Source organism: Vicia villosa, linkage group LG4 (assembly GCF_029867415.1).
Source record: "Vicia villosa cultivar HV-30 ecotype Madison, WI linkage group LG4, Vvil1.0, whole genome shotgun sequence".
Classification (NCBI taxonomy): domain Eukaryota; kingdom Viridiplantae; phylum Streptophyta; class Magnoliopsida; order Fabales; family Fabaceae; genus Vicia; species Vicia villosa.
Window position 1 is genome coordinate 82745605 of NC_081183.1, and position 19517 is coordinate 82765121.

The 19517-nt window shown below is 30.7% G+C and overlaps 2 protein-coding genes across 2 annotated transcripts; both read left to right on the forward strand.

Annotated features, from left to right (window-relative positions):
• Positions 1 to 6358: 6358 nt before the first annotated feature.
• Positions 6359 to 9745, forward strand: LOC131594942 (uncharacterized). Its single transcript, XM_058867140.1, has 3 exons — positions 6359 to 6513; positions 9177 to 9284; positions 9401 to 9745. Exons 1-3 carry the CDS (start codon positions 6451 to 6453, stop codon positions 9620 to 9622), a joined length of 393 nt encoding a protein of 130 aa, XP_058723123.1. The 5' UTR covers positions 6359 to 6450; the 3' UTR covers positions 9623 to 9745.
• Positions 9746 to 15966: 6221 nt separating this feature from the next.
• LOC131594943 (putative pentatricopeptide repeat-containing protein At1g03510) lies at positions 15967 to 19109 on the forward strand. Its single transcript, XM_058867141.1, has one exon. The coding sequence runs from the start codon at positions 16080 to 16082 to the stop codon at positions 17406 to 17408; it is 1329 nt and encodes a 442-aa protein (XP_058723124.1). The 5' UTR covers positions 15967 to 16079; the 3' UTR covers positions 17409 to 19109.
• Positions 19110 to 19517: the final 408 nt, after the last annotated feature.

Genomic DNA, 19517 nt, shown 5'->3' on the forward strand with positions numbered 1-19517 from the left:
GAGACCATCAATACAATTTTTATTAAGGGTCTCATGTACAGCTTGAACATAAATAAGCTTTTGTGATAGCCCAAGAGCTAACATGTTTGTACCCAAAATCAGAATGTTTGCCATGTCATCATCAGAATAACAAGACTTATCAAAAATGACATTACTTACTGTTTTCAAACATGATAACAGGGCTTTGAAGACTCTTGCAACTTTCTCATCAGCGCCACCGATAAAACGATGATTCCTCTTATTATGGAGAATTGTCATACAATTTATATCATGACCATGAACCTGATGGCGAGAAATCTCGTACCAAAGTTCTCCTTCTTTTTGTGGAGCCTCCACTTTCCACAGAGCATAAATTCTAGTTGTATGGTCATGGCTAGTTGATATAATGTAATCACCGGATCTACCCCGTGCTATATCAGTCACCGATGCAAAATGAACAGAGGGAATCACCAAACTCTTTTGTAATGATTCACCCGAGGATGAAACTGAAGCTGAACCCGAAGCCAAACCAGAACCTGAATTACTCACACCATCATCACCAGCACCATTTTCAACATCAACACACTTGGCATGTACTACATTAGCAGAATCAATTTTTAATATTTTTCTGTTTTGTTCCAGAGACAGTGTATCCAAATGAGAGAGCTTATTGAAGCTACAAGAAATTTCACAACTGAATTTGTTATAAGCTACTTCTTGTGCATGTCCAAAGCAGTAAAGGAATATCATCCATGTAAAGGAATCACTGAGCTTCAAATAATCAACCTCAGTCATAATGAAAAACAAACGAGAGTAGTGAACCAGGGTGAAAATCTCAAGCATAAATGGTGCAACATAAAACATGGAATCCATAGCCAAATGAGAAGGGAAAAGTGTGATAAGCATGTCATTGACCAAACCTGTTTGAGGTGACAAAGAAGGTGGTTTAAGTGCAGAACATTGATGTATGTCTAATTGAAAAAACAATAGTATCATATTTCTGTAGTCTTGACTCAATGTGCTATGAGGAACAATTCTTTCCGACTTGTGTGGGCTATTCATAAACTCAATTTCCTTAGTCGCAAGTGGTCCTGGATCGTAGGTCATGGAGATGATACGCAGCACCTCTGCAGCGAAGAATCTGGCAGCGTCTCGTTCTGGCATTTCATCAAACAACTGGTCTCCAGAAGTATCAATGCCCAGAGAGAAATCAACAAAATTTGCAGCAATAGCTACTACAGTACCACTATAGGAGTCACCCCGTACACGATTAAGAACAACAGGATTTGTAGGTGTTCCAAAATGCGTATTTTCGCCACTGACTTCATAAGCTAATTTGTCAACAATGGTAGGCCCAATACAATTAGCACTGGATTCAACATGAGCAGAAACAAAAAGAGACATCAAAAGTACCACTGCAAAAGATTTATCAACAACTCTCTTATCAAATCCATCCTCAAGCACTGAGACATCAAAAGTACCACCTGCAAGGTCAAACACCAAAATGGTTTCATTGTTTTTCCTTTTAAAACCATAAGCCAACAACGCAGCAACATCCTTCGTAGCAGTCTTTTGAGAATCATTGAAGTATGCCGGCACCGTAAACACAGCCTTTGTTACTTTATCATTCAAAAACTTTGAAGCATCATCAACAAGCTTCCTTAAAACCTGAGCAGAAATTTCTTCTACTGCGAAAGATTTACCGATAACAGGACAATCGAGTTTAACGTTACCATTATCATCTCTGATAACTCTATAAGAGACCTGCTTCAATTCTTCATCAACCTTAGGCATCTTCCTTCCAATAAACCTCTTGAAGGATAAAAACGCGTTTTCGGGATTCACAACCGCCTGCCTCTTTGGAATTTGACCGACCAGCCTATCATCGGTCTTGGTATACGCCACCACAAACGGAGTCGTTCTCTGACCTTCCGCGTTGGTGATAGTAGTAGGCGGATCATCATGAAGCTCATAAAATCTCTTATCAACGTCTGATGCCTTTCGAATCTTCGACAAATCCAAGGAATCATCCTCACCCGTCGAGCGAAGTTCTTTCTCTGAATTGCGTTTGGAGGAGGAAGGGCTCCAATCGGATAAGAATCCCGTTTCAACGAAAAGTGCTTCTCTAGCAACTGAATCTCCTTTGCGAAAATTAGGGTTTCCACGGCTGCTTCCGCTGTTGTTGTATCTTCCTCTGACGCTCCCTCTTCTACTTCCACTGCCCATTTTCTTCCGTTGATTGAACAATCCCGGTTGTGGTTTGTTATTGGAACGTGATTTGTTGTCAATCAATGGCGGTTTTGGGAATTTTTTTGACGATTTTTTGAAACAGGGGTGAGAAATTAGAAATTGTTTTTCAAAATCCCTTCTAACCCTACAAGGATTTGGATGCCGAAATTGTTGTTGAGCAAGGTTGATTGATGAAATTTCTTGGTAGTGAAACTGATAGTTAGTTTTTGGGTAGTGAAACTGATGTGTGGCTTCTGGATAATAATTATTCATATAGGTGGAATTGGTGAGTGCTTGTTGTTGAATGAATGGTGGGTGTGAAGATACAAGTTGTTCTTGTGGGTCGTTGTGTGGTTCATGACCCCAATTTGGATAAACATATGAATATGAAGGATGTGTTATTGAATAAGAGGGATATGGGTTAGGTATATGTGGTGAGTATCCATGATTTGGATACAAATTTAGTGATGATGATTCGACATGAGTGTAACAAGGTGTAAAAAGTTCCCATGGAAAAGATGGAAAAGATGGTGTGATAGGAGTGGTGTTTATGGTGGAGTGGTATGGAAATGAAGGTGTATGATAAGAATAATCCATAGGAGGATTTGAGTACATGGATGAAAGCACCAATTGATAGGAAGCTAATCCTATCAACACTATAAAACTGGGGTTTTCTAACTAAAGGGGAAGAACACTACAAGCTAAGAGAATAAAAGATAAAATAAACTTTGATTTTTCATTGATTGATTTTCCCTTCTCAATAAGAGTACATATATAGTGATAACAATAGTGGGTAGTAAAATAAAGGCCCAATAACTAAAAAAACCAACTAAACAATATCCAAGATAAGCCCACTATGATATATTCCCCTTTTAACTTAATTATTTTAAATTGTCTAAAACTAATTTCATACTCTATCAATACGTCATATATATATATATATATATATATATATATATATATATATATATATATATATATATATATATATATATATATATGAGGAGGGTTATATTTACTTCGTCTCCAAATATATATATATATATATATATATATATATATATATTTGGAGACGAAGTAAATATAACCCTCCTCATATATATATATATATATATATATATATATATATATATATATATGAGGAGGGATCAAATTACACCCGAAGAGTTACACCACGAGTTACACTCATTCAATAACTACATTTTGAATTAATATTTTTTAAATTCAACCGTTGGATTGAACTATAATATCATATAGATCATACCTATAAAGTTTGAGCTTAATCTATAATGATTTACTATGTCATTGAATTACATCAAAATTAACGTTATATGAAAGCTCATTTTGACGTTAATCTTTGGATATCTTGATCGTATAACAAATCATTATAGATTAAGCTCAAACTTTATAGGTATGATCTATATGATATTATGTTTCAATCCAACGGTTGAATTTAAAAAATATTAATTCGAAATGTAGTTATTGAACGAGTGTAACTCGTGGTGTAACTCTTAGGGTGTAATTTGATCCCTCCTCTCTATATATATATATATATATATATATATATATATATATATATATATATATATATATATATATATATATATATATATATATATATATATATATATATATATATATATATATATATATATATATATATATATATATATATATATATATATATATATATATATGGGAATGCTATAACACACCCACTCATTTTAATGAAGGTGTGTATTAGCATGATAAAACTTCTTAATTTAAGACAAAAAGCTCTTCTCTCTCTTAATTATGATTTATATAATTTCTTTTTCAATTATTTTTATACCTAAAACTTATTTTCTCTCTCTATTTTTCACTCAATTAATATATGTAATTATTTGACATTTAACCATCAATTTAATAATAAAAGTCCTTTAATATTGCTCATTCCCATTCTAATCATCTATTTTATTTTATTTTTCGACAAAAACATTTTTGTAATTAAATTAGTGCATAGTAGTATCTTTTATATAGAATTAACATTTATAATTAAAAGAAAATATGTTCAGTAATTTGTTTTCTTGAAATCCAGCTCAAAGAAATTTTTTTCAATTTTTTTACTAAAACATTCTACTGTATGATAAAAGAAAACATAATAAAAAAAACAATTTTTTAGTTACAATTAGATTTTTTCTAGAAAACAACTTATAAAGTTTTTTTTAACAAACATAATCCCTTTATTTTTTAGTAATCAGTCTTTTTATAGTTTATTTTTAAATAAAAATTAAATTCTTTTGTAGTGTATTTCAAGAAGTAACTTCATTACAAAATTGTTTTTGTTAAAAAAAGATTGATGGTTAAAATTAGAAAAGAATATATTTACTCATTATAAAATTGTTTTTTTTTTAATAATGGTTAAAATACATTAGAAATTGTTATTACATGTTCTTTAAATACCCTACAAGCTGTATTTCAAAAATATATATATATATATATATATATATATATATATATATATATATATATATATATATATATATATAATAAAAGTCTTTTTTATTATAAATGTTAGTGTTAATTACTATTAATAATAAAGAATGTGCATTAATTTAATTATATAAATGTTTTTGTCAAACAACATTAAAGATTTTTTGTTCATTATGTACCAAATTGATAATACAAGCAATGCCAAATAATTACATAAATGAATTGAATAAAAATAGAGAGAGAAAATGAGTTTTTGTTATAAATATAATTGAAGACAAATTAAATAAAACATAATTAAGAGAGAGAAGATCTTTTACTCTTAAATTAAGAAGGTGCATCATGCTAATACACACCTTCATTAAAATGAGTAGGTGTGTTATAGCATTCCCCATATATATATATATATATATATATATATATATATATATATATATATATATATATATATATATATATATATATATATATATATATATATATATATATATATATATATATATATATATATATATATATATATATATATATATATATATATATATTTATATATTTGGAGACGACTCAAATGGGAACACTTGTTTATTATGAGAAATGAGAACAATGAATCACGACCATTAAATTTTGATTTTGTAGATTTTAATGAACATGATTGGTTTCTCTTTCTATGTTGATTTAAAATAAATATTAAGGATCTTAGAAATAGAAACCAATTCAGTCCATTAAAATTTACAAAATCAAAATTTAATGGTCGTGATTCATTGTTCTCATTTCTCATAATAACAATCAAGTGTTCTCACTTGAGTCGTCCCCATATATATATATATATATATATATATATATATATATATATATATATATATATATATATATATATATATATATATATATATATATATATATATATATATATATATATATATATATATATATATATTGTAAGAAGAAGAAAAAAACTTTGACGCTTGTCTGATGAAAAAATTTAAATAACAATGTTTATAAAAAAAATTACATAAAAAACAAGGTTTTCAGAAAATTTACCAAAGTGTCTAGGTTTTGCAGGACCTCCTAGAGTATGCGCTAAAACATTTGGCGCATTAGTATAAATTTTCTTGAATTAGCCAATTCATTTGGCGTATATGTGTTTGTGAAAAGTAAATAAAAAAAATAAAAAAAATTCACATTTGCGCCAAATCATATGGCGCATACTCCTAATTTTTGTACTAATACGCCAATTCATTTGGCGCATACTCCAAGGGGTCTTCAAAACCTAGACACTTTGGTAAATTTTTTGAAAAACTTGTTTTTTTGGTAATTTTTTTTTAAACCTTGTTATTTAAATTTTTTTTTCTCATAAATTGAACCAAGAGTACTTGTGTATTTTTATTGGTCATTTTAAAAAATGACTTAGGAGGGAGCATATCTCAACTTCAATTTATCTTGCTTATAAAAAAAAAAACTTCAATTAAGAAGTCGTAACAAAAAGCAAGCATACAACAGATCCAAATCATGTGCAGTCTCAACCCGACTATACGCATCTTGGTTTAATTAATATACACGGCTCAGATTTTAAGTTATCAATTAAATATAAAAATATCGAAAATATAGTTTAAATTCTGAACTGTTAGATCATCATCGAACGGTTGATATGTGTGTGACTAAACAATCACTGAGCGTAGACAGGGGAACACGAAGTGCCACATCAGCGTCGTTGCATTTTGGAAATTATAAATATTGATTCAAGGCGATTGAGGAGAGTGACGTAGAAATTCCATGGCTGAAGAAGGGAAACCAGACGCTCAGCTCTTTCAGCTCCTCTCTAATCTCCTCCTTGAGGTTCGTTTCAATTTTTCGATTCTCGTTTTCTGGAATCTGCTGTTCAATTTGATTATCTTGTTTCTGATTTTATTTTTCAATCATCTTGTTGATTATTATTTCGAGATCTATCTTTGAATTATATCAACTGTTTTTGTGTTGCAATTGTGTTATTATGGTATCATGATTGAATTCGGTTTGTTTGTTTTTGGCACTGGATTGTGAATTGTAATTTTCCTGTAATTGATGCTTCTTTTATTTGAAATTACTCGGTTATAACTATCTTACTTAGATACATGCGAGTCTTATTTGGATTTCAAATAAACCTGAATCTGTTAGGCACTAAAAAGCTGTACAACAAAATAGAATAGTAATGGTGGAAAGAGACTTGTATTATTACCTAGAATAAGGAAAATTCAGCAAGGAAAATATATTTTTACTCTAGGGTGAGGATTGCCGATGATTGCCCCTACTCACAAGCACGTGTTCAGGTCAGATATTGTTCCGCCCCTACTTACAAGAACGTGTTCAGATCAGATATTGTTCCATATGAGACTTTTAACATATCCTCACGCCCAGGAGGGTTGAAATAAATGATAGGTGGCACAATATCCGAAACTTGATAGCAGGTGACGCACCGGACACGTGATATCATGTTTAGAAAGGAGGGTTTGGCCTAACTCAACCATACAAAATCGGCTTGTAGGATGACGATTGCTCCCACTTATAAGCACATGTTCAGGCCACATATTAACTGACGTGGGACTCTTTACATATCTATGTCCCTTCTTCGATTCCTATTTGCGCCCACTCCCCGTTAAACTTAGGTAATTCTGCCACACAACCCCTAAACAGTCTACTGAGTCACTTTTTTTTGCCATTCTGATTTATGAAGAGTCTTGAATTATTTTGAAGCTTGTGTATGATATATTAACTTATGTTTAACTTGTTCTTAGTTCTTACTTAAAAATGTCATTTTATTTAATGATCATGTATCTTGCAATTCAAAATAAAATTCTATTTACAATTCACAAAATATGTCTCCCGTTGATTTGATAACCATGCTTAAGCATGGTCTAATAATACTCCTTGGGGAAACAATGGTTCTACAACCAAACTAGTGATGATTTCACACACTTCTTTATGCTATAAAACATTTGCTAAATTGGAATATGAAAGCAATATATACAGTTAATAGTAGTGATATATTGTAAGATAAATTAAGCTGGTAAGATGAATATTTGGACAATCAATTGCTAATTCTTTCTCAGTGAAAGGTTGAGGATGTCAATCCTTTTCATAGCCCCATTAGAAAAAATTACAAACAAAACTGGATTTGTATTGATGTGAGTTACGAGCCAGCTATTGGTAAGATGCCATTACAGACTTACAATGTGTCAAGATCAAGTGTTGGATCGTAAGATCTTCGGTGGTAAGGATGCCTGAGGTTGCCACGATTAGACAAATATCGTTTTTGTCGCCGGCATGGTCAAGATCAAGCTTTTTGAAGCAGAATCGTAAAAAAAAAACATGCTGGGGCTTTTTTCCATACCTGAATTATAGTTTTCATGTGTTTTGTGTATGTGTGTGTTTATAGATATGTATGAAATTAGCGTCTTTCCCTTCAGTAGGATCTTATGTGTTGTGCTAACAATCCGAATTTTACGATTTTTCACAAGCCGACCAATCCTACTTAAGATCTCGTGTTTGATTACATTGATTATAAGTTTTCATTTTGCATTTATCTTTTCCTTGTAGAGAACTGTTTCTTTGTTTATCTCTCCTTTGTTGACAGCATTCCTTTGTATTTGAAATGGTTATATTTCTAAATATCCAATTATTTGGCTATGTAATGAACCACTATAGTTCATCCCTATGCTATCATGCAGTATAGAACTTTCTAAAGTTCAAATACAGTTTCTACACCTTTTGCAATATCATTTTACCTGTTTTTTTGCAACAGATCGTTGCATGCTTTATCATGAAGTTGTTGCTAATGTTTTAGTTATGATTACTTTAGGATCACAATACAGTAAATGGAACAATAGAGTAGGCATATCTTCATCTTAATTATTATTATTATTATTTTTTATTTAGTTATTGATTGATTAATATGAGTCATGTTTGGTCTATAAAGTTTGGAGATGAATGAGAATATGTACAATAACAATCAATGTTTTTTCGCATATATTACAAAAATCCATATCTACTCTGTGGAAACTATGGGATTTTGGATTCTCCATTAGGAATTTGTACTGCGAAGTGCTCAAATTGTTCTTGAGAGTTAACTGAGTTTCTTGTGTTAAAGGCTAGATTAATGTTTTCCAGCTGAGAAGAACACTTGCCTAGCATTCTACGACCCTCATTTCATTTAACTAGGATTCTAGAAGCAGGTAATCTAGAATCTAATAGTAAACTGTCTAGGATTCTAGATTACCTGCTCCTTGAATATTTCCACTGTTCTTGTTAACAGAAAGAAAAAGGTTTAACCACTTTATTTTTCTTGATGCTCGTCATTCTGTAAATAATTCAAATATTAGGCATTAAGACTAAGAAAGGATAGAACAATAGAACAGCACTATGCATGCAGCTTCTCTGGATTTCACCAATAGTTCAATTTCTACCATATCTCTTACCAATTATTGCTATATAGATTCACGCTTATCTAATGGTAAACTGTGTAGGTAGAATCACTTACAAATCAAGAAGAAGTTGAGCTGCGTTCTAAAATTGAAACTCTTGGATTAGAGGTCACAAAAGTTCCCTCAAAGTCAACGAAACAGCTTGATGAGGTGGTTTTTGCTCTTTAGTTTAGTCATTACTTCATAAACAGTTCTCTGCATCTATCTCCTGGAATGAATTAGCACCTCTTACCTTTTTTTGTTAATTATTTCTTTTGCATACACAGTTGGAAATAGCTAAGGAGTTGGATAGATTATCAGCAAAATTGGACGATGTTGATGAGATGATATCATCCACCATGGCTGCTGATCCTCAGGTGCGGTCTCTCTTAAGTTGTACAGCTGATGTGTGGATGCCAGTCATCACTGCAACCACTGAGGAAAGACGTAATTTTACAGCGTCTCCCGGAGACAACACCACCCAAACAGATGCAGAAAACTCTAAATAAATTCATATTTTTATGTTAGTGCTTTGTATTATTTTGATAAATTGACATGCATAAAGAAAGTGTTTCACTATGCTACTCCATACTTAAATACAAACAAAAAAAGTTACATGTTTTCCGTCAAAATATGGTCTGGACTCTGGATATATGTATGTTAGTCTATGAAGCGCCGACACGCCATTCAGAAGGCGTGTCGCCGCGTCGGACACGTGTCGGACACGGATGCTCGTACGACACGCGTACGACACGTATCTGACACGTTTTTCAGTGTCCAACAAAAAAAATAATTTAATTGTAGTGGACACGGATGCGACACCTTGCTTCAAATAAAGGACACACCTAACTCGGAAAATTTTAGATTTTTTTTGTATAAAAAAAAGTCCAACTCAATAATTATCATATTTTTATTTATAAAAATAATAGAGATTTTTACTTTTCATATTTCGCTTCTCCACTATTAAATGATTCCTTATTTTTTTCTTTCTTATTCCACGATTTATATGATAGTTTTATCAATATGGAGTGACTATGATATGATTTGTATTATTTTGTTTTGGTGGATTTATGTTCTTTTTGTTGATTGAAAGTACTAAGTGTAAATATATATAAATTTTGCTTCTCGTTTTAAACTCTTTATAAATTGTGCTCAAACATTGCATTATTATATTAATATATAAAATATATATAACTGTGTCCGTGTTCTATGTTTTCTATATTAGCAGGGTCCTCGTGTCTGTATCCGTGTCGTGTTCCGTGTCCGGGCTTCAGATGTTAGTGCTTTGTAGGTTTGTGCAACACTTGAAATATAAATTGAATGAAAATGTAGAGGTATTCTGGAAATAGAAAGAGAACTCGGGTAGAAGAAATGTTGATGCTAGTCATTCTTAAACGTTTCCTGGAGTAACATAGATGTATGTTTGGTGACACGGCCGTCCTAAATTCTAGGTTCAAATCTAGCAAAATATACATGGGTCTCGGTTTAATTACATGTTTAATAGATCTAGTTTAAATATTTAACCATGACAAAATTGAAAGCAATGTCCTCTATTCCACCTTGCATATTATCACTTGTTTTGTTGGAAACACTTAAAATTTAAATTTTCTTAAAGAAAAATTAAATATAATAAATGAAATAGCATTATATAATTGATTGAAGTTACCATATTCAACTTTGTGATGAGTAGAGAAATTATTATCAAGATCAATTTTTAATTATCTATGGTAAAAAGATTGGATAATATATATATATATATATATATATATATATATATATATATATATATATATATATATATATATATATATATATATATATATATATATATATATATATATATATATATATATATATATATGGGGACGACTCAGGTGAGAACACTTGGTTATTATGAGAAATGAGAACAATGAATCACGACCATTAAATTTTGATTTTGTTGATTTTAATGAACTGGATTGATTTCTCTTTCTATGTTGATTTAAAATAAATATTAAGGATCCTAGAAAGAGAAATCAATCCAGTTCATTAAAATCAACAAAATCAAAATTTAATGGTTGTGATTCATTGTTCTCATTTCTCATAATAACCAAGTGTTCTCACCTGAGTCGTCCCCTATATATATATATATATATATATATATATATATATATATATATATATATATATATATATATATATATATATATATATATATATATATATATATATATATATATATATATATATATATATATATATATATATATATATATATAGAGGAGGGATATATTTACTCCAGGAGTAAGTTATCAAGACTTATTCCTCATCATGACCATCGATTCTTTTCAATCTAATGGTTAAAACTAATAAGTTATTAAATGTGGAGAGGGAAAAATAATACTCATTAATTTTAACCATTAGATTGAGAAGAATCAATGGTCATTACTCCTGGAGTAAATATATCCCTCCTCATATATATATATATATATATATATATATATATATATATATATATATATATATATATATATATATATATATATATATATATATATGGGGATGTATCAAGTAGGAGGAATTTTTAAATAAGAGATAAGAGCATTCAATCCTAACTATTGGATTAATCAAGAGAGAGAAATTAAATTACTAATTAAAATATTAATATAATTATTATTTCTCTCTCTTGATTAATCTAATGGTTAGCATTGAATGTTGTTATCTCTTATTTAAAAACCCTCCTACTTGATACATTCACATATATATATATATATATATATATATATATATATATATATATATATATATATATATATATATATGGGGACGACTCAAGTGAGAACTGTAACACCCGAGGCCGAAGAAGGCGAGGGGTGATTGCACCGCATGGAACACCTGGGGCCAATTTGGGCTAGGGTGGTCGCCACATCGGAATGAGAGGGATCCTAAGGCTGTGCATGTATGGGACTGCATGGTCGAAGGAAAGCTTATAAGGATTGATTGGTACTACCTATACCAACAAGATGCATCTTCTTTTCGGGAGCCCGTTCAATAAGAACTTCACAGTTAAGCGTGCTTGACTTGGAGTAGTATTGGGATGGGTGACCTTCTGGGAAGTTTCCCAGAAAGCGTGCGAGTGAGATCAAAGCATGCTGAAAAGACCTGTGTTGGTTTGTGGGGTCAGTCGATCATCCCGAAAGCAGTCTGGGGCGTTACAAATGGTATCAGAGCCAGACCTCTCCCAGTACGATGTGGTTCGAGGACGAACCATGCGGAAGTTGGTGGGCATGTAACACCCGAGGCCGAAGAAGGCGAGGGGTGATTGCACCGCATGGAACACCTGGGGCCAATTTGGGCTAGGGTGGTCGCCACATCGGAATGAGAGGGATCCTAAGGCTGTGCATGTATGGGACTGCATGGTCGAAGGAAAGCTTATAAGGATTGATTGGTACTACCTATACCAACAAGATGCATCTTCTTTTCGGGAGCCCGTTCAATAAGAACTTCACAGTTAAGCGTGCTTGACTTGGAGTAGTATTGGGATGGGTGACCTTCTGGGAAGTTTCCCAGAAAGCGTGCGAGTGAGATCAAAGCATGCTGAAAAGACCTGTGTTGGTTTGTGGGGTCAGTCGATCATCCCGAAAGCAGTCTGGGGCGTTACAAGAACACTTGGTTATTATGAGAAATGAGAACAATGAATCACGACCATTAAATTTTAATTTTCTTGATTTTAATGGACTGGATTGGTTTCCCTTTCTATATTGTTCTCACTTGAGTCGTCCCCTATATATATATATATATATATATATATATATATATATATATATATATATATATATATATATATATATATATATATATATATATATATATATATATATATATATATATATATATATATATATATATAAAGTTAAAGTGAATTCTTAATCATTCAAAAAAAAAAGTTAACCTAAATTATACTTAAGTTAAAATTTTAACTCAACTTATAAAAACTGATAATGATGGATTGGATGGCAACAATTATTACTCTTACGCTGGTGTGCATGAATATTTTAGTTATGAATACTACTTTTACACATAAACAAGCCACTGAAAACACTTAAAATAATTTGTTGAAGATATAATACTCATCTATTTGTGATGAATAGAAAAGTTATCACTTCTTAATTAGCTACTATAAAAAGTTGGGAAAAAATGGTAAAAATGTAATTGGTAGAAGTTTTAAATGATCGGTGGAAAGTAAGATATTGATCACGTGAGAAGCTACAAAATCTCAATATACCTACAATTTAACTTGCCTTTGACATCCTTTTTCATCATGATATCAAATATATAGGAAATTTGTTTATTGACCTCTCAATTTTTTTAAACACCTGCAGTAAAAATATCAAGATGCTCCTATATTTTTGAAATGTATCTCTGAAATTATTTCTTTTTTAAAAATTAATTTCGGAAGTGTCTTTTCGAAAATACCAAAAAAAAAAAAGTTTTTGAAGATCCATTTCCGAATTCACCCACCTTGAAATATTTCACAGATACACTTCCGAAATATTGTGATACATAAAACATAAATCAAATCATATTTGAGATATTAATATTCCAAATATCTACTTAATATAATAAAGTAAAAAAATATTAATTATTTTATAATATATATATATATATGGGAGCGTATCCGGTGAGAACTGATATCTATTGTGAGAAACGAGAACTAACGATATTAACCTTCTGATTTAATTAACGCTTCAGATTTTTTTATTCCATATGAAGAGCATCTTACAGGATTTTTTTCATTATGCTTAATATTTAAAAATTCCATAAATAGAAAATCTAATCATAATTATTTTTTATTTATTATATCAATATTTGATATAAATAAAGACTAATATTTTTCAATTCATTTTATTTTTAAAAAATTAAATAAATAATATTTAAATTTTTAGTTTGCCAATATCCAAAAGGCGCCATAATTATTATAATATTATCACTATAGTGAAATTTATATATTTTTTTTGACAAAATAGTGAAATTTATATTAAATGCTCACAATTGTAGAATTTGGAAATATAATTTTTTTTGAAATTGCAAACAAATAAATAAAACAAAATTAATATTTAAATAATGATTTCACATTCTTTAATATTTTTAATCGAATGAATATATAGATGTAAATCAATATTGTGTTTTTAATTAAATGAACATTCCAAATTATTTATAATATATTTGTTTTATACTTTCAAATAGATATAATTCGATTCACTGTTTATTTTTGAATAATCTATATACATAATCTTTAATTTATGTTTTAGACTTAGTGTAATTTTATTCATTACATAATTATAAATATATTAATCTATAATTTATTTTGATAAAAAAAGTATAACGTTGGTTCAAATATATTGATCTATAATTTTCAAGTATAATAAATCTATTATAAATAAAACCAACTTTTTATTTTCGAATGTTTTACTATTGTTACCATTTTAAATAAAAATATATTATTGATTTTTTACTTATATTTTTATTTGATCTAAAATATTAAAAAATGTAAATGATAACATATATTTTAATTTTGTTAATTTATTTATTTTCAAGTTAATAAATGTTTTATTTTTTATCTTCAACTATTGTGACCGTTTACCATAAGAAAACAATTATTGATTTATTACGTATATATTAATTTGAAAAGAATTTAAAATTATCACCTATATTTTTATTGAGTTGATTTATTTATCAGCAAATTGAAAAAATTTACTTTTACATATTTTTAAGTTACCAGCATTTTAAATAAATTTTACTATTCTAATAATAATATATTAATTATGGTGTTTATTAGATATTGGCAAACTAAAAATTTATTATTTATTTAATTTTTTAAATAAAAAAATATTAGTCTTTTTTTATATCAAATATTAGCATAAGAAAAATATTAGTCTTTATTTATACCAAATATTAATATAATAAATAAAAAAATAATTATGATTAGATTCTCTATTTATGGAATTTTTAAATGTTAAGTAATAATGAAAAAAATTCTATAAGATGTTCTTTATATGGAATAAAGAAATCTGAAGCGTTAATTAAATCAGAAGGTTAATATTGTTAGTTCTCGTTTCTCACAATAGATATCAGTTCTCACCGGATACGCTCCCTATATATATATATATATATATATATATATATATATATATATATATATATATATATATATATATATATATATATATATATATATATATATATATATATATATATATATATATATATATATATATATATATATATATAAAGTAACATTTAATTGATCGAAGATTATTTTATTTTACGATGTATTTTTGGTTTTTGGTTAAATGCATTGTTTATCACTTTTATTTTATTTAGTTTGTATTTTAATTTGTGCGTTAATATATATTAGTATTTAATTTGAAATATTAATATTCTTTTATTCTATGATGTATTTTTTAGTTGAATGTACGATTTATCACCTTTATTAAATTTTTATTTTATTTAATTTGTGTTTTAATTTTTGTGTTAATATATATAGTAGCATTTTTAATTGATCGATTAATCTACCAATAACATATTTGAAATATTAATATTCAATTTTTGCTTTTTGATTGAAGATACGGTTTAGTGTTAATAAAATTTGATCAAATTTAAAATATTGGAATATTTCAGATATTCATATCTGAATTAATCAATATCTCATATTTTGGGAAGGATTTTTTCGGAGATGTATCTCCGAAAACACGACAAAATAGATGTTTTCGGAGATGCATTTGTGGGCCATCAAACTTCTTTCTTAAACTCTATTTTGTGTTCCAAGTAAACCTTTCAAACTCAGTAACTAATTGGTCCATCATGATTATGAACCATCACCCCTCAACCAGACCAGATGGTATACTCATTTTACAATATTTGTTTCACTAAATATACTAACCAGTCCTTCAAACGGTGAGCTTCTATCAAAATAGTCCGGAAGTGATGGCATCCTCTTCCTTCTACTCATCCCACCACCAACGCCTCCTTTCCATGACAAAACTCATAACATCCCACGTAAACCAATCCCGCCACAAACAAGCTCTCTCAATCTTCCACCACATCCACACCACCTTACCCATCCCCCTCGACCCACACGTCTTCACCCTCATCCTCAAATCCTGCACCGCCCTCCACCTCCCCCTCCTCGCCACCTCCATCCACTCCCACCTCATCAAAACCTCCTTCCTCACCTCCAACCACTTCCTCTCCTCCTCCCTCATCAACTTCTACGGCCACTGCATCTCCCTCAACTCCGCACGCAAACTGTTCGAGGAAACTCCTCAACCAAATGTCGTCGTTTGGAACTCCATCATCGCACTCTACTCCCGTTCACAACACATTACATCTGCTATTAATCTCTTTCACCTCATGAATGTACCTCCCAATGAATCCACTTTCAACCCGATTATCGCCGCTTTATCATCTTCATTATCACCAAATCAAAACAATGCTTCGTTTCAAGCTGTGAACTTCTACCGGAAAATGATTGAGTTGAAACTAAAGCCAAGTTTGATCACGCTTCTCGCCCTTCTACGCGCGTCTGTTTTGACTGCGGCTTTGAATTTGATTAAAGAGATTCATGGTTATGGGATAAGGAATGATATTGATTCAGATCCTCAGTTGAGTAGTGGGTTGATTGAAGCTTACGGTAGGTGTGGTTGTTTAACGAATTCACGTATAGTATTTATGAGGATGAGGGAATGCGATAAAGATGTAGTTGTTTGGAGTAGTTTGATATCTGCTTGTGCATTGCATGGGGAAGCTAGGGAAGCTTTGGAGATTTTTCGAGAAATGGAGGTTTCGGGTGTGAAGCCGGATGGGATTACTTTTCTTGGTGTTTTGAAAGCTTGTAGTCATGCTGGGTTGGATGACGAGGCGTTGGGTTGTTTCATGAGGATGGATAGGGATTATGGCGTTGAGCCGAATAGCGAGCATTATTCTTGTTTGGTTGATGTTTTGAGTAGGGCGGGGAGATTGTACGAAGCTTATGGGGTTATTAAAGGGATGCCTGTGAAGGTGACTGCTAAGGCATGGGGTGCTCTTCTTGGGGCTTGTAGGAATTATGGAGAGTTGGGGTTGGCTGAGATTGCGGCCAGAGCTTTGGCTGAGATTGAGCCGGATAATGCTGCGAATTATGTTCTGTTGGCTAAGATTTATGCTAGTGTTGGGAGACAGGAGGAGGCTGATAGAATGATTAGGGGAATGAAAGAGAAAGGAGTGAAGACTACGGGTGGTAGTAGCTGGGTTGTGTATTCCGAGTCCCGGGATTAACTGTGTTGGCTAAATATGATTTTAATTTGCAGTCATGGCTGAGATGCGGTTTTCAAAATTGTTGTAAGTCGCTGACAAATGTTGTTTGTGTGCCCCCGCATTTGGAGTCTCAAAGTTCTCAAGAACTGTTGATGTTTTGGCCACATTGATTGTTTTTTGCAGTGGATGTGAAGGAATGCAGAGAGAAAATGTCGTGGCCATGGAAACTAGCACGCCAACAATTGTTTTTGCGGATCATAATTTAAAAGATAAAACTTACCTAGAGTATTATAGTTCTTGTTCTAAACTAAAAAGCACTATTTTTAGGCATAAAAAGTTTGGACAATTATGAGCACTGAGTAGCTATGAGTGTTTATTGTCAAGTTTAGTAGAGAACAACACCTAAGACTGAAGTGTTGTGTTTTGAATGGAGGGGCAGAGGATTGAACTTGAAAGCTTATTGGTGATTCGGGTCCCTTTGGAGAGGATGAGGTTGACTTGTAGCTAACAGAGGCAGGTTCGACTCGGTACTTGCACTTCTTGTTAATGTCCTTTTGAATTTTCTGGTTCTAACACTTGACATGACTTTGTTGTTTTAAGATCTTATCCCTCATGTATTGATTGATATTTCTCATGTAATTTGTTTGATTATAATGTACGGTAGACTTGAATAATGTTTAGTTAGCTTGTATTGTATATGACCAAAGTCACTCTCGATCTCACCGAGTTTAGGGAAATGGAGAATCAAGAATGTGTTGAAACGTTTGAGAAAGTCACATGGAAAATTGAAAACTTCTCTCGCGTGAAAGCAAAAGAGATTTATTTGGAGCCTTTTGTACTTGGCGGGTATCCATGGAGAATTATTCCGTATCCCCTGGGGAACAATGTTGACGACAATTACAGAAGAATCTAACAAGGAGTTATGTTCTGTTGGCTAAGATTTATGCTAGTGTGGGGAGACAGAAGGAGGCCGATAGAATGATTAGGGAAATGAAAGAGAAAGGAGTGAGACTAGGGGTGGTAGTAGCTGGTTGTGTATTCCGACTTCCGAGTATTGAGATTAACTGTGTTTGTCAAACATGATTTTAATTTGCAGTCATGGTTGAGATCCGGTTCTTAAAATTGTTGTAAATCGCAGACAAATGTTGTTTGTGTGCCGCAATTGGAGTTGCAAAGATCTCATGAACCATTGAAGTTTTGGCCATAGTGATTATTTTTTCGAGTGGATGTGTGGACATTAGATAGTTTTGAAGCTACTACTCTGAGCTTCTAAAGGAATGCAGAGCAAAAATGTCATGGCTATGGAAACTAGCATGCCACAAACTGTTTTTCGATTGAGATAGTCGGTGAAGTATTGTGTCGGTGAAGTGTTGTGTTTTGAATGGAGGAATAGAGGATTGAACTTGAAAGGATATTGGTGATTCGGGTCTCTTTGGAGAGGATGAGGTTGACTTGTAGCTAACAGAGGCAGGTTCGATTTGGCACTTGCACTTTTTGTTAAGGTCATTTGAATTTTGCGGTTCTAACACTTGACATGACTTTGCTGTTTTAAGATTTCATCCCTCATGTATTGATTGATATTTCTCATGTAATTTGTTTGATTTTTATGTATGGTAGATTTGAATAATGTATAGTTAGCTTGTACTATATATGGTTTAGGAGTACTTTAATAGTTTATGTAAATATCAATGTCCTAACTTCAATCATATCTATTATATTTATAATTCAATATTGTTTGTGAGTCTATGATTAGAATTACTAGATGTATACCGCGCGATGCGGGAAAAGTTTTATTAAATTATTATTGATAAATAATTATTTAAATAAATCTAATATATATTTATATCAATATTTTAAATCGAATTTGTTTTTTATATAAATAGTTAACAATAATTTAATAGTTTATAATTTATAAATATATATTCAATATTAAAAATTTATTATAATGATATTAGACATTTAAATATATATATATATATATATATATATATATACATATATATATATATATATATATATATATATATATATATATATATATATATTCTTATACCACTCATCTTTTATTTGGAAGACATCTAAATCTCCCACATTATCTATTAGTCCATGATATTGAAAAAACAGACTATT